The sequence below is a fragment of the Oncorhynchus mykiss genome, chromosome 5, assembly GCF_057628025.1.
Source record: "Oncorhynchus mykiss isolate SJ-2025 chromosome 5, ASM5762802v1, whole genome shotgun sequence".
Lineage (NCBI taxonomy): Eukaryota > Metazoa > Chordata > Actinopteri > Salmoniformes > Salmonidae > Oncorhynchus > Oncorhynchus mykiss.
This window is the reverse complement of record NC_143026.1, coordinates 79,342,297-79,357,604: the sequence shown is the minus strand read 5'-3', so window position 1 is coordinate 79,357,604 and position 15,308 is coordinate 79,342,297. Positions and strand designations below refer to the sequence as shown.

Sequence of the window (15,308 nt, the reverse complement as noted above, 5' to 3'; positions counted from 1 at the left end):
CATTTCATAAAGATCCTGATCTGTGCAAATATGCATATCTGAAGTAAGTATCAGGGGGCAGATGAAATATACTTAACACAAGCATATCTTTAACCAGGTCGAGTACAGAAAGGAAGTTGTAAGGTAGTGGGTAGTGCAAACAAATACTTTTTCTGTCGAGCAGACAGGTAACACAATCACAGAGAATCTCCACAAAGCCCAGTGCCATCTAATATCAGAGGGGAGAGTGGCCAATACATCAATGTGAGCCAACATATAGGGCCTTACCTGGTTTTTGCCTGTAACATCAGACCCTGAGAGAGAGAAAGAGAGACTGACAGACAGAGAGACAGAGAGAGAGAAAGGCCACTGAAGCAGAGGGATCGTCACATAACAACCAGACCTGTCTGGACATTGGGGCAGACAGTAGGACAAAATATGGCAGAAATCAGAGCAAAATGGGAATGTTTACAGCCAGGTGACTCACTGACGTGGCACTAGCTAGTCTATTAGTGGTTGTGACAATTCAACAATCTATCCTCTCCACTTGTTCAAATGTATCTGATAATCATTGAAAAACAAGTATTATTTTCTACACACTTTTTATTGTGCCAGATGCATTTACAAATCACTACTAAATTATTAAAATTGTGTATTTAAATACATTCATTAAGATCTACTAAATTTAAGAAGGCAAGAGTGGGAATACAATTGTAATCACTTGAAATAGGAAATATATCCACATAGACAGTACATACTAGAGACCAAAGTAGCATCCAGTATGTGTCACAGAGAAAAATAAACAAGTTTTTCTTTAAAACTGTAAAATCCATTTGCAACATGAATTATTAAGTTGGCAAAAATCAATGCAACACATGCATCAAAATAGCATTGGCCTTTCATTGTAAATGTATATGCAGTGACATAACAGCGAGAAGAAGCAAGTGCAGAAACACATCATACAGGAACACACAACTTTAAGCGAGCTTTCAAAGCCACACCGAATATAATCTCTTGTGGACAGACTACTTAATGTAAATAGTATTTGACATGAGATTTTCAATTGTAGGTTGACAAGATTACACAGAATATGGAGGCAAATAGCCTACTATGAGGGGACGTTTCAGTTGGTGCTGCCATCTGTCTCTATATATAGCAGTCTATAGTAATTATAGGCTTTAACCCACTGGTATAAGAGCAACTTATTGTATTGCCAATAATGATACTGACAGACAAGCACTTCAAAGATGTGCTCCATTCATCCACTGCGGATGTATTGATTCAGTTATTCACAGTATTAGTATAGTGTTGTTTGAAGAGTGTGGCTAAAAAGTAGTGGTGAAATGTCGAAACGAGACTACTTTAATACTAAGGCCCTGGCTGGTTAAGCTGGGTCATGTTCATTTGGTAGAAAACGAAGCGAACCAGGTATGTACTACCTGAACTTGTCTAATTGTTTTAGTTTTCGGTTTTGCTATTGTCCGCCCTAATGAACACGACCATGGTCTCCGAGTTGCCTGTGACAGTCACGTGCACAGACAAAAAAAATACATTCTCCCAAACACACAATAACAATTATTATTCAACGCATGACCATTCAGAGAGTTGAAAAGAAGACAATGGAGCAGCTATTGTAAACAAGGAATGTTCACACTCAAGAAGAGATCATAATAACAGTTGTCACAAATTTCACGATGGATCACAGAATCCCTGTCAGAATAGAAGTCATACATCTATCAATAAAAAGTTATTACAGTGAATCACTTTAAAAGCACTGGCAATAAAATACAAATCAGAAAACCTTTACATTTCTAGCCTGGTACCAGATATGTCTGTGCTCTTGCTTACTCCATTGATGTCCTTGTCAAGACAGTTTTTATCTTTGTTTGCCACTACAATGTGTTAAGGAGTTGGCACGATAGCACAAACAGATTAGCACCCAGTTTCCTCTGGTGCTGGTACAGATGTAGCGTCTTAATAACAGTTTTTCACAGCAGGAAAATAATCCTGCAGCAACAGGAAATGTGAATCATTATGTGGATTATAGTTAATGGACATTTTTGATACATTTTTAGTTAGGGCAAATCCAATCTGACATTTTAAAGTGGAAATGACAAACTTTAGAACCCTTTTTAAAACCTCAAATACACTGAAAGTTTGCTGTGCAGGAAATGTCCTGCAACAACAGGGTGATCAAATTACGATCCTACATCTGTACATTGGATAGACGTGATTGTGATCTTAACTTCTTCTCCTTCAGCCAAATAGAGACATCATTATGGAACAACAACTTTTACATCAATGTAAGGCATAGTAAAATAATTTAAAGGGTTAAAAGGTATCTGCAACACTTCATATTGCTGCTATATTACCTATCTACTGTACCACATACAAGTAAGACAACTATGCAAAGTCACAAAGTTTGGTTTCTAAGGCAAAGGCATGGTAAATTCACAAGAGATAAAAATGAGTCTTTAAAGTTTAAAGAGTCATTCTTTCATCACAAAAGACATAGAAGTGGGATAGTTCGAATCTACCCCCACCTGAAAATGAAACGATCTCTGACATCTTTGCAGAAACAAAACAATGCTGGTTAAACCTGCCAGTTCGTGAGGCTATTGCTGCAAGCCATACAAAACGACAGGCACCCTCTCCTGTTGTGACGGGACATTCACAGATTGAGTCCCAAATGGCACCCTTTTCCCTTTAGAGCACACATTTTAACCAGGGCCCATAGGGCTCTGATCAAAAGTGGTTCACTCTATAGGGAATAGGGTGCCATTTGGGACACAGACATAGCTTACCAGCCCATCAGCACTGGTTTTAGAGTCCTCCTGTGTCATGGGACTGGGTGATTTACATAATGGGGTTATTACAGGCTTATCAGTAATATACAAACTAGACTGATTGTTTCTCAAAGAAGCTACTGTGTGGGGACTGATGACGCAATCAGGAGCTGAAAGGTTTAACTAGAGTGTGGTGCAAGTGCAATGCTTTATACTTCAGGGCCATTGGCATTATTTATGCTCTGGCTGATGTGAACATTACAGAGTTGGGAACCCCTAGTTCAAACCAAGTATTTAGTCTGCATAACATGAGATAACAATCTGAAAGAACACCAGTCTCTGTTGAGAGGAGCCTCAGAATGAGCTTTCATTCATTCATGACGGATTGAACTAAACTAAAACATTGTTTCTGGGTCACCAATGACCTGTTACATTTTGTCTCATGGTGCTATTTGGTCTTAGTTGTATCTGATAAAGAGAGAGCACACCAATGATTCTGATCCTACCAAAATGGCACTTGTTTATAAGAGTCCAAAAACGACACCCTATGCCCTATATAGTGCACAATTATTTTACCAGAGCCCTATGGGCCCTAGGATAACATTTGGGAATCAACCGAAAGCACAAGGAAATAGGGGGAGTGGGGCTGGGCTGGCCTTAAGGCAAATAGTGTACCGGTAATAATGTCATATTTCTCTCTATAAAATAATATACAAATAAAAAAGCAAAGAGATTTCAGCTGTCCCGCTACTATAATATAGTGCACGGCTTCTTGTCTTTGAAGGGGTTTTCAGAGGCTGGGATGCCCATGAGTAGAGGGTCGTATTTAGCATGTTCTCCACAATAGTGCATCAGGTCTGCTGAGGCCTTGGACACCTACGGGAGAGAATCATACAGCACGTTACTATGATGAACACAAAGAAACAGTGAGGTGGCTCACCAAGGAATGTAGTTTGTGTCCCTGAGAGATGCACATCCTTAGTAAAGACTGACTACCCTAAATCGATCCTCAACACATTATGTAGTGGAAATATACACTTGCTTACTACTTATTGTGAAGCAATCTAGAGTCTAGAGTCTGCAGAGTCTACAGACAATCACGGACTATAAAAGGAAAACCAGCCACATCACGGACACCGATTTCTTGCTTCCAGATAAACTACACACTTTCTTTGCCCACTTTGAGGAAAATACAGTGCCACCAACGCGGCCCGCTACCAAGGACTGTGGGACTGTGGGCTCACCTTCTCCGTGGCCGACGTGAGTAAGACATTTAAATGTGTTAACCCTCGCAAGGCTGCCGGCCCAGATGACATCTCTAGCCGCGTCCTCAGAGCATGCGCAGACCAGCTGGCTGGTGTGTTTACAGACATATTCAATCTCTCCCTATCCCAGTCTGCTGTCCCCACATGCTTCAAGATGGCAACCATTGTTCCTGTACCCAAGAATGCAAAGATAACTGAACTAAATTACTATCGGGGCGATAGCACTCACTTCTGTCATCATGAAGTGCTTTGAGAGACTAGTCAAGGATCATATTACCTCCACCTTACCTATCACCTTACACCCACTTCAATTTGCTTACCACCCCAATAGGTCCACAGACAATGCAATCGCCATCCCACTGCACATTTCCCTATCCCACCTGGACAAGAAGAATTCCTATGTAAGAATGCTGCTCATTGACTATAGCTCAGCATTCAACACCATAGTACCCTCCAAGCTCATCATTAAGCTTGAGGCCCTGGGTCTCAACCCCACCCTGCGTAATTGGGTTCTGGACTGCCTGACAGGTCACCCCCAGGTGGTGAAGGTAGGAAACAACATCTCCACTTCGCTGATCCTCAACACTGGGGCCCCACAAGGGTGCGTGCTCAGCCCTGTACTCCCTGTTCACCCATGACTACGTGGCCATGCACTCCTCCAACTCAATCATCAAGTTTGCAGACGACACAACAGAGTAGGCTTGATTACCAACAACTACGAGACAGCCTACAGGGAGGAGGTCAGGGCTCTCGGAGTGTGTCAAGAAAATAACCTCTCACTCAACGTCAACAAAACAAAGGAGATAATCGTGGACTCCAGGAAACAGCAGAGGGAGCACCCCCCTATCCAAATCAACAGGACAGCAGTGGAGAACGTGGAAAGTTTTAAGTTCCTCTGCGTACATATCACTGACAAACTGAAATGGTCCACCCACATAGACAGTGAGGTGAAGAAGGCACAACAGTGCCTCTTCAACCTCAGGAGGCTGAAGAAATTTGGCTTGTCACCTAAAACTAGAGGTCGACCGATTAATCGGAATGGCTGATTAATTAGGGCCGATTTCAAGTTTTCATAACAATCGGAAATCTGTATTTTTGGACACCGATTCTTTTTTACACCTTTATTTATCTAGGCAAGTCAGTTAAGAACACATTCTTATTTTCAATGACGGCGTAGGAACGGTGGGTTAACTGCCTTGTTCAGGGGTAGAACGACAGATGTTTACCTTGTCAGCTCGGGGATTCAATCTTGCAACCTTACGGTTAACTAGTCCAACGCTCTAACCACCTGCCTTACATTGCTGTCATGCCCTGACCTTAGTATTCTTTGTTTTCTTTATTGTTTTGGTTAGGTCAGGGTGTGACATAGTTTTTTTTGTACTGTCTAGGGGTTTTGTAGGTTTATGGGGTTGTTTACTATCTAGGTGTTTATACAGTGCCTTGCGAAAGTATTCGGCCCCCTTGAACTTTGCGACCTTTTGCCACATTTCAGGCTTCAAACATAAAGATATAAAACTGTATTTTTTTGTGAAGAATCAACAACAAGTGGGACACAATAATGAAGTGGAACGACATTTATTGGATATTTCAAACTTTTTTAACAAATCAAAAACTGAAAAATTGGGCGTGCAAAATTATTCAGCCCCCTTAAGTTAATACTTTGTAGCACCACCTTTTGCTGCGATTACAGCTGTAAGTCGCTTGGGGTATGTCTCTATCAGTTTTGCACATTGAGAGACTGAATTTTTTTCCCATTCCTCCTTGCAAAACAGCTCGAGCTCAGTGAGGTTGGATGGAGAGCATTTGTGAACAGCAGTTTTCAGTTCTTTCCACAGATTCTCGATTGGATTCAGGTCTGGACTTTTACTTGGCCATTCTAACACCTGGATATGTTTATTTTTGAACCATTCCATTGTAGATTTTGCTTTATGTTTTGGGTCATCAGGTTTTCTTCCAGAATGGTCCTGTATTTGGCTCCATCCATCTTCCCATCAATTTTAACCATCTTCCCTGTCCCTGCTGAAGAAAAGCAGGCCCAAACCATGATGCTGCCACCACCATGTTTGACAGTGGGGATGGTGTGTTCAGGGTGATGAGCTGTGTTGCTTTTACGCCAAACATAACGTTTTGCATTGTTGCCAAAAAGTTCAATTTTGGTTTCATCTGACCAGAGCACCTTCTTCCACATGTTTGGTGTGTCTCCCAGGTGGCTTGTGGCAAACTTTAAACAACACTTTTTATGCATATCTTTAAGAAATGGCTTTCTTCTTGGCACTCTTCCATAAAGGCCAGATTTGTGCAATATACGACTGATTGTTGTCCTATGGACAGAGTCTCCCACCTCAGCTGTAGATCTCTGCAGTTCATCCAGAGTGATCATGGGCCTCTTGGATGCATCTCTGATCAGTCTTCTCCTTGTATGAGCTGAAAGTTTAGAGGGACGGCCAGGTCTTGGTAGATTTGCAGTGGTCTGATACTCCTTCCATTTCAATATTATCGCTTGCACAGTGCTCCTTGGGATGTTTAAAGCTTGAGAAATCTTTTTTTTATCCAAATCCGGCTTTAAACTTCTTCACAACAGTATCTCGGACCTGCCTGGTGTGTTCCTTGTTCTTCATGATGCTCTCTGCGCTTTTGACGGACCTCTGAGACTATCACAGTGCAGGTGCATTTATACAGAGACTTGATTACACACAGGTGGATTGTATTTATCATCATTAGTCATTTAGGTCAACATTGGATCATTCAGAGATCCTCACTGAACTTCTGGAGAGAGTTTGCTGCACTGAAAGTAAAGGGGCTGAATAATTTTGCACGCCCAATTTTTCAGTTTTTGATTTGTTAAAAAAGTTTGAAATATCCAATAAATGTCGTTCCACTTCATGATTGTGTCCCACTTGTTGTTGATTCTTCACAAAAAAATACAGTTTTATATCTTTATGTTTGAAGCCTGAAATGTGGCAAAAGGTCGCAAAGTTCAAGGGGGCCGAATACTTTCGCAAGGCACTGTATATGTCTATGGTTGCCTAGATTGGTTCTCAATTAGAGGCAGGTGTTTATCGTATACTCTGATTGGGAACCATATTTAGGCAGCCATCTTCTTTGGGTATTTCGTGGGTTATTGTCTATGTTATGTTGCTTGTTAGCAGTGTTTCTTTAGCAGTCACGTTGTCGTGTTTGTTTGTTTTAGTGTACTTTGTTTTTTCTGTCTTTTCATTAAATCATGCATTCACACCACGCTGCGCTTTGGTCTACTCAATACGACGATCGTGACAGAATAACCCACCATAAAAGGACCAAGCAGCGTGATTGGGAGGAACAGCGCTTAATGGAGAAATGGACCTGGGAGAAGGACGAGTGGGTAACAACCTGGGAGGAGATTGAGAGTTGGTCGATCGATCCAGGGAGAGTGCCAGAGCCTGCATGGGATTCTTTGGAACAGTGCGAGGAGGGATACAGGAGAATGGAGGAACGGCGAAGATATAAGGGTACACGGCTAGCACGGAAGCCCGAGAGGCAGCCCCAAGACATTTTTGGGAGGGGGGTACACGAGGAGATTGGCTAATTTGGGTAGGAGACCTGAGCCAACTCCTCGTGCTTACCGTGGGGAGCGTGTAACTGGTCAGGCACCGTGTTATGCAGAGATGCACACGGTGTCTCCAGTGCGCATTTCTAGCCCGGTGCGCTATATTCCAGTTCCTCGCATTGGTGAGAATGAGCATCCAGCCAGGACGGGTTGTGTCAGCTTTACACTCCAGACCTCCAATACGCCTCCACAGCCCGGTACGTCCTGTGCCTGCTCCCCACACTCACCCTGAGGTGCGTGTCCACAGCCCAGTACCACCAGTGCCAACACCACGCACCAGGCTTCCTGTGCGTCTCCAGAGCCCTGTACGCCCTGTTCCTCCTCCCCGCACTCGCCCTGAGGTGCGTGTCTCCAGCCCGGTACCTCCAGTGCTGGCACCACGCACCAGGCCTATAGTGCGACTCGGCAGTCCAGTACGCCTTGTTCCTCCTCCCCGCACTCCCCCTGAGGTGCGTGTCCTCGGCCCAGTACCACCAGTACCGGCACCATGCACCAGGCTTACAGTGCGCCTCGCCAATCCAGAGCGTCCGGCAACAGTACCCAGTCCAGAGCGTCTGGCAACAGTACCCAGTCCAGAGTGTCCGGCAACAGTCCACAGACCGGAACCTCCTACGACGGGCCGCAGTCCGGAACCTCCTACGACGGGCCGCAGTCCGGAACCTCCTACGACGGGCCGCAGTCCGGAACCTCCTACGACGGGCCGCAGTCCGGAACCTCCTACGACGGGTCGCAGTCCGGAACCTACCAGTCCGGATCCGCCAGAGTCTCCCTACCAGTCCGGATCCGCCAGAGTCTCCCTACCAGTCCGAATCCGCCACTCACTCCAGACTCGACCATCAGTCCAGTGGCGTCCTCTAATCCGTGGTCGGCGGTGAGGTTCCCGCTCCAGAGACATTAAGTAAGTGTGACGAGTCAGAAATGGCGCGGGGTCCACATCCTGAGCCAGAACCGCCACCTCGGAGTCATGCCCACCTAGACCCTCCCATATAGGTTTAGGAGATTAGGCTGGTGTAACCGATGTGAAATGGCTAGCTAGTTAGCAGGGTGCGCGCTAATAGCGTTTCAAACGGAATTCGCTCTGAGACTTGGAGTAGTTGTTCCCCTTGCTCTGCATGGGTAACGATGCTTTGAGGGTGGCTGTTGTCGATGTGTTCCTGGTTCGAGCCCAGGTAGGAGCAAGGAGAGGGGCAGAAGCTATACTATTACACTGGCAATACTAAAGTGCTTATAAGAACATCCAATAGTCAAAGGTATATGAAATACAAATCGTATAGAGAGAAATAGTCCTATAGTTCCTATAATAACTGCAACCTAAAACTTCTTAACTGGGAATATTGAAGACTCATGGAACCACCAGCTTTCATATGTTCTCATGTTCTGAGTAAGGAACTTAAACGTTAGCTTTCTTACATGGCATATATTACACTTTTACTTTCTTCTCCAACACTGTTTTTGCATTATTTAAACCAAATTGAACATGTTTATTTATTTGAGGCTAAATTGATTTTATTGATGTATTACATTAAGTTAAAATAAGTGTTCATTCAGTATTGTTGTAATTGTCATTATTACAAATACATTTTTTTTTAAATGGGCCGATTAATTGGTATCGGCTTTTTTTGGTCCTCCAATAATTGGTATCGGCGTTGAAAAATCATAATCGGTCGACCTCTACCTAAAACGCTCAAACTTTTACAGATGCACAATTGAGAGCATCCTGTCGGGCTGTATCACCGCAGGGTTCTCGAGAGGGTGGTGGGGTCTGCAAAATGCATTACCGGGGGCAAAGTACCTGACCTCCAGGACACCTACAGCACCTGATGTCACAGGAAGGCCAAAAAGATCAAGGACAACAACCACCCGAGCCCCTGCCTGTTCACCCCGGCACCATCCAGAAGGCGAGGTCAGTACAGAGACTGAAAACAGCTTCTATCTCAAGGCTATCAGACTGTTAAACAGCCATCACTAGCACAGAGGCTGCTGCCTACATACAGAATTGAAATCATTGGCCACTTTAATAAACAGAACACTAGTCACTTTCATAATGCCACTTTCTAATAATGTTTACATCTCACATTACTCATCTCGTATGTATACTACTGTTCAAAAGTTTGGGGTCACTTAAATGTCCTTGTTTTTTAAAGCAAAGCGCACATTTAATGGACAAAATAAGGCCAGCATCCCAGAGTCGCCTCTTCACTGTTGACGTTGAGACTGGTGTTTTGCGGGTAGTTTTTAATGAAGCTGCCAGTTGAGGACTTGTCTGTAGCCTTTTAAAATGATAAACTTGGATTAGCTAACACAACGTGCCATTAGAACACAGGAGTGATGGTTGCTGATAATGGGCCTTTGTACGCGTAAGTAGATATTCCATAAAAAAATCTGCTGTTTCCAGCTACAATAGTAATTTACAACATTAACAATGTCTACACTGTGTTTCTGATCAATTTTCTGTTATTTTAATGTACTTTTATTTTTTTCAAAAACAAGGAACTTTCTAAATGACCCCAAACTTTTGAACAGTAGTGTATATACTGTATTCTATACTATCTATTGCATCTTAGCCTATGCCGCTCTGACATTGCTCATCCATATATTTGCATATTCTTATTCCATTCCTTTATTTAGATTTGTATGTATTAGGTATTCGTTGTGGAATTGTTAAAGAAGGTCCGCGAAGGCAGTTCTTGCAGGATGAAAAATGTAATATATACAGTGCCTTGCGAAAGTATTCGGCCCCCTTGAACTTTGCGACCTTTTGCCACATTTCAGGCTTCAGACATAAAGATATAAAACTGTATTTTTTTGTGAAGAATCAACAACAAGTGGGACACAATCATGAAGTGGAACGACATTTATTGGATATTTCAAACTTTTTTAACAAATCAAAAACTGAAAAATTGGGCGTGCAAAATTATTCAGGCCCTTTACTTTCAGTGCAGAAAACTCTCTCCATAAGTTCAGTGAGGATCTCTGAATGATCCAATGTTGACCTAAATGACTAATGATGATAAATACAATCCACCTGTGTGTAATCAAGTCTCCGTATGAATGCACCTGCACTGTGATAGTCTCAGATGTCCGTTAAAAGCGCAGAGAGCATCATGAAGAACAAGGAACACACCAGGCAGGTCCGAGATACTGTTGTGAAGAAGTTTAAAGCCGGATTTGGATACAAAAAGATTTCCCAAGCTTTAAACATCCCAAGGAGCACTGTGCAAGCGATAATATTGAAATGGAAGGAGTATCAGACCACTGCAAATCTACCAAGACCTGGCCGTCCCTCTAAACTTTCAGCTCATACAAGGAAAAGACTGATCAGAGATGCAGCCAAGAGGCCCATGATCACTCTGGATGAACTGCAGAGGTGAGTACAGCTGAGGTGGGAGACTCTGTCCATAGGACAACAATCAGTCGTATATTGCACAAATCTGGCCTTTATGGAAGAGTGGCAAGAAGAAAGCCATTTCTTAAAGATATGCATAAAAAGTGTCGTTTAAAATTTGCCACAAGCCACCTGGGAGACACACCAAACATGTGGAAGAAGGTGCTCTGGTCAGATGAAACCAAAATTGAACTTTTTGGCAACAATGCAAAACGTTATGTTTGGCGTAAAAGCAACACAGCTGAACACACCATCCCCACTGTCAAACATGGTGGTGGCAGCATCATGGTTTGGGCCTGCTTTTCTTCAGCAGGGACAGGGAAGATGGTTAAAATTGATGGGAAGATGGATGGAGCCAAATACAGGACCATTCTGGAAGAAAACCTGATGGAGTCTGCAAAAGACCTGAGACTGGGACGGAGATTTGGGTTCCAACAAGACAATGATCCAAAACATAAAGCAAAATCTACAATGGAATGGTTCAAAAATAAACATATCCAGGTGTTAGAATGGCCAAGTCAAAGTCCAGACCTGAATCCAATCGAGAATCTGTGGAAAGAACTGAAAACTGCTGTTCACATATGCTCTCCATCCAACCTCACTGAGCTTGAGCTGTTTTGCAAGGAGGAATGGGAGAAAATTTCAGTCTCTCGATGTGCAAAACTGATAGAGACATACCCCAAGCGACTTACAGCTGTAATCGCAGCAAAAGGGGGCGCTACAAAGTATTAACTTAAGGGGGCTGAATAATTTTGCACGCCCAATTTTTCAGTTTTTGATTTGTTAAAAAAGTTTGAAATATCCAATAAATGTCGTTCCACTTCATGATTGTGTCCCACTTGTTGTTGATTCTTCACAAAAAAATACAGTTTTATATCTTTATGTTTGAAGCCTGAAATGTGGCAAAAGGTCGCAAAGTTCAAGGGGGCCGAATACTTGTGCAAGGCACTGTACGTACAGTCTTAGGTAATTATGGGTTATGTTTGAGAAGCGTACCTTAATCCTCTCAATGCTGGCCTCTATTCTCAGCTGCTGGACTGTCCTCCTGGCATGGGCTGTGTTATTGGAACTCTGCATCTTTGACGACATGTTGGTCTCCACACACCTGTGTTGAAACACACATACTGGACTCAGTACTGTATAACACTATGGAAAAGAATGACTGACAATAAATGAATGACTTATTAAATGAATATTGGAAATACCTTCTTTAATTCTGGAGTACTGGCAATTTTTCTGTGGCTTATCTGGAAAAAACGAAAGAAAAGCACAATAAACCAACATTTGAACATCCATATAGGGCAGCTGAACAGACAGTCCCTGGATAACAATCTCATAAAAGGTATCCCAGCTACATCAGCAGGCACGTCTTACGTCTTTGTACAGCAGATGGTGTGTTGGAGAATAACCCAAGATGGTTAAGTGCCAGGAACAGAACTTTGACAAGCTGCCGAACAGAACATACAAACACGCTGTGGCTAGACGCAGCTGTTACTCTTACTGTCCTTCCTCTCCAGAGTAACTTTCCAAAAGTGAAAGTCGGAGGTTAATCTGCAATTTACTACTCAACCAACAACCTACGAACAAGCTAACGCACATCACGCACAGACTGGCATAGACGAAAGTGGTTGCACAACATGGGCAGTCTGCATTGGTCTTAGTGTTGCACGGGTATACCAAAACTTAGAATTTCAATACAAAAAATGTACATTCGATACTTCTGTCAAATGTCTCACGTGATTGAGAGGATCAAGTCTGTGTATAAATGCAGCCCCTTCATAGAGTGAAGAGCAAAGTGCCTGCTCCACTCCATTCATTGCTAGAGCTGTCTGGGCTGCATTGTTAGCTCCCTACTCATGCTGCACAGAAATGAACACAGTTGAATAATGCAACACGGCATGTAGAAGTGTTGAAACTGTTCAAAACAATGTCCATACAGGCTAGAACAATGCAAGACGATACCGGTAGCTTCCGGTTTTAATTGTAGGCTAACGTTCCTTGCTAGCTTACAGCTGAAGCAACATCAATTCACTACCCTAGTAATTTGTTTGTGCAAACCATACTGCAAAATATGCTGATTTCAAAGCTGATGGTCACAAAAACGTTACTTCATTTTATCTCTCTCGCCACCAAAAACTCATTAACTTCTTCACTCCCTCACTTCCAGTCTGGTTTCCAGTAGAATCCAATAGTGTGTGATTGCGGGCTGCAATTCGGGGCGTTCCTGTATGTGGGCATACAGGAACACCATTGAGCATCCCATTGGTTCCTGCATAAATGCCCCCCCCTCGATCATGACATCTTCATGCTTGTGTGACACTTTTGAATGTGGGTCAAAAGGAAAATACAAGCATTATCGCCCCGCCTCCTATGTACTCCTATTACAATGGCTGAGAGGTTTATGGAGGAGGAGGACGGAAGGAAGCTGAAATGGAATAAAGTCATCTGCAGCCAGCCACAGTTCAGCTGAGTACAAACTGGATGGAGAGACCTCCATCGGAAGCATACATCTCTCTAATCACCCTACCAACCCACTCCTTTCCTCTCCTCCTTCCCTTCCTTTCCCTTCCTTCCTCCTCCATTCACAGGAAGATGTATCCCCAGCCAGACAGCCAGTTCAATTCCCCTCGGAAGTATAAATTATTAAATATGTTCCGGTTTTAAAAATAGAGGCGGTCGGAGGAGGAGAGAGCTGCAGAGGTGGTTAGTCACCCAAACAGACAGGAACATAAAGATTTAGTACCACAAGGAGTAAGTATAAGAATAGAAACAAAGTATCCTGACAAATAAACACTTCTCAACCACAGTCTCAACACGCTTTCCTTCACGTGAGGATCTTGATATAATCAAAGACACTTCATCCTCTTCCACACCGCAGCTTTCCTTGAATTAATACATCTTTCAATGCTCTGAGACACTTCAAGAGCCCTTCAACTTCATGTCTGCCTCAGTGCCTTTTTTGGGCTTGGCTTGGCTAGACACAGGAGTGGTTTAATGTGCATATCTCTGTTATTTGCGCAACAGTGGGTTTTAAAACACAGCCAGACCACTACACTGACCAGACGATGATAGAGTGAACACAGGAAGAAGGCCATAATCGGAGGGCTGGATCAGACAAGGGCTACTAACCCAGTGTCTAACTAACGTCTGCACCAGACTGAACGTGAGGCTAGCAGCTAGGGCTTGGACCATAAAGAGGAGGTGCTTGAGGGTCAATGGGCTGAGTGCCACTGTGTGCAACACTAACAACTAGCTTTTGTCTAGTCAACTCAATGAAGTGTGTTCAGTTGGTGCTACTTTGTCTTGACCTTTGTTTTGTCTGACCTCTCAGTGATGTCATAGTAAAGGAGGCTAGATGTATGGATCAGGTTAATGCTGTAGGCAATAGGAAAGTCAGACTAAAAGGAACTGTAGAGGCTTCAAATCTAATCATATCTTATATCTACTTAAAGAAAGTACATAAGAGTATTAGTATGTGCAGTATTAGTGAGTGCCTAAAATGGCACCCTATGTAGTGCACTACTTTTAACCAGAACCCTATGGCCCTTGGTCAAACGTAGTGCACTAAATAGGGACTAGGGTGCCATTTGGAATGCAGTTTAGAGTCATTCTGTGACGCAGCTGGGTTTCGTTGTGCATCTGTTTTTAGGTGGCCACGACCAGGGGTTCATAGGATTTATACCGGATAGTCCCTCCACACCTGGTCAGACCACCTAAGGACATGGTCCACAAGGATACTGTAAGAGGCCCACTTGGCATGGCAAAGCTGGCAGCAGAGGTGCCAACCACCACCAGACCACACATACACGTCTGGGCTGGCAGTGGCATTTCCCTGTGGCTTTGACACAAGCTGAAAGCTGTTGTCCATGGTCTTGCTAATGCTTCAGTAGTAAAAAGTAAAAGTAAGTTTGACACCAGCCGTGCTGATTGTCTTTCCTCTAGGAACAGCCTGGTTGTTTCCCAAACGGCACCCTATTCCCTATATAGTAAACTGCTTTTGACCAGGGCCCTATTCCGTATTGACTAGAGCCCTATGGGGCTTGGTCAAAAGAGGTGCACCGTATATAGGAAATAGGGTGTCATTTGGGACATTAGTCCTGATTCACTGAGGTTCTTCCCAGGCCTCTGATGTACCCTGAAATAACTCTCTGTTCCTGGGCAGGAAAAAGCCACAGTTGGGCGACCCCTGTCGGATGTGCTGGAGGGACTAAGTCTAGGGATTCACAGATTCTCACTTTACAAATATTAGCCAGCCAATAGGACCACCTCCCTGCTTTGCTCTCTCGTCCAGGAAAGGCAGCCAAGGG

General features: G+C 43.5%; 1 protein-coding gene across 2 annotated transcripts in view; it reads right to left on the bottom strand.

Annotated features, from left to right (window-relative positions):
* Positions 1 to 566: 566 nt before the first annotated feature.
* The window catches only part of gng12b (guanine nucleotide binding protein (G protein), gamma 12b), a 70,659-nt gene continuing 55,917 nt past the window's right edge, over positions 567 to 15,308 (bottom strand). For both annotated transcript variants that reach the window (XM_021604442.3, XM_036978451.2), the window contains exons 2-4: positions 12,207 to 12,248; positions 11,998 to 12,106; positions 567 to 3,641 (exon numbers count right to left, since the gene is read on the bottom strand). In XM_021604442.3, coding sequence (XP_021460117.1) covers positions 3,516 to 3,641; positions 11,998 to 12,090 — 219 coding nt within the window. In that variant the 5' untranslated portion in view covers positions 12,091 to 12,106; positions 12,207 to 12,248 and the 3' untranslated portion in view covers positions 567 to 3,515. The remainder of the gene's footprint in view (positions 3,642 to 11,997; positions 12,107 to 12,206; positions 12,249 to 15,308) is intronic.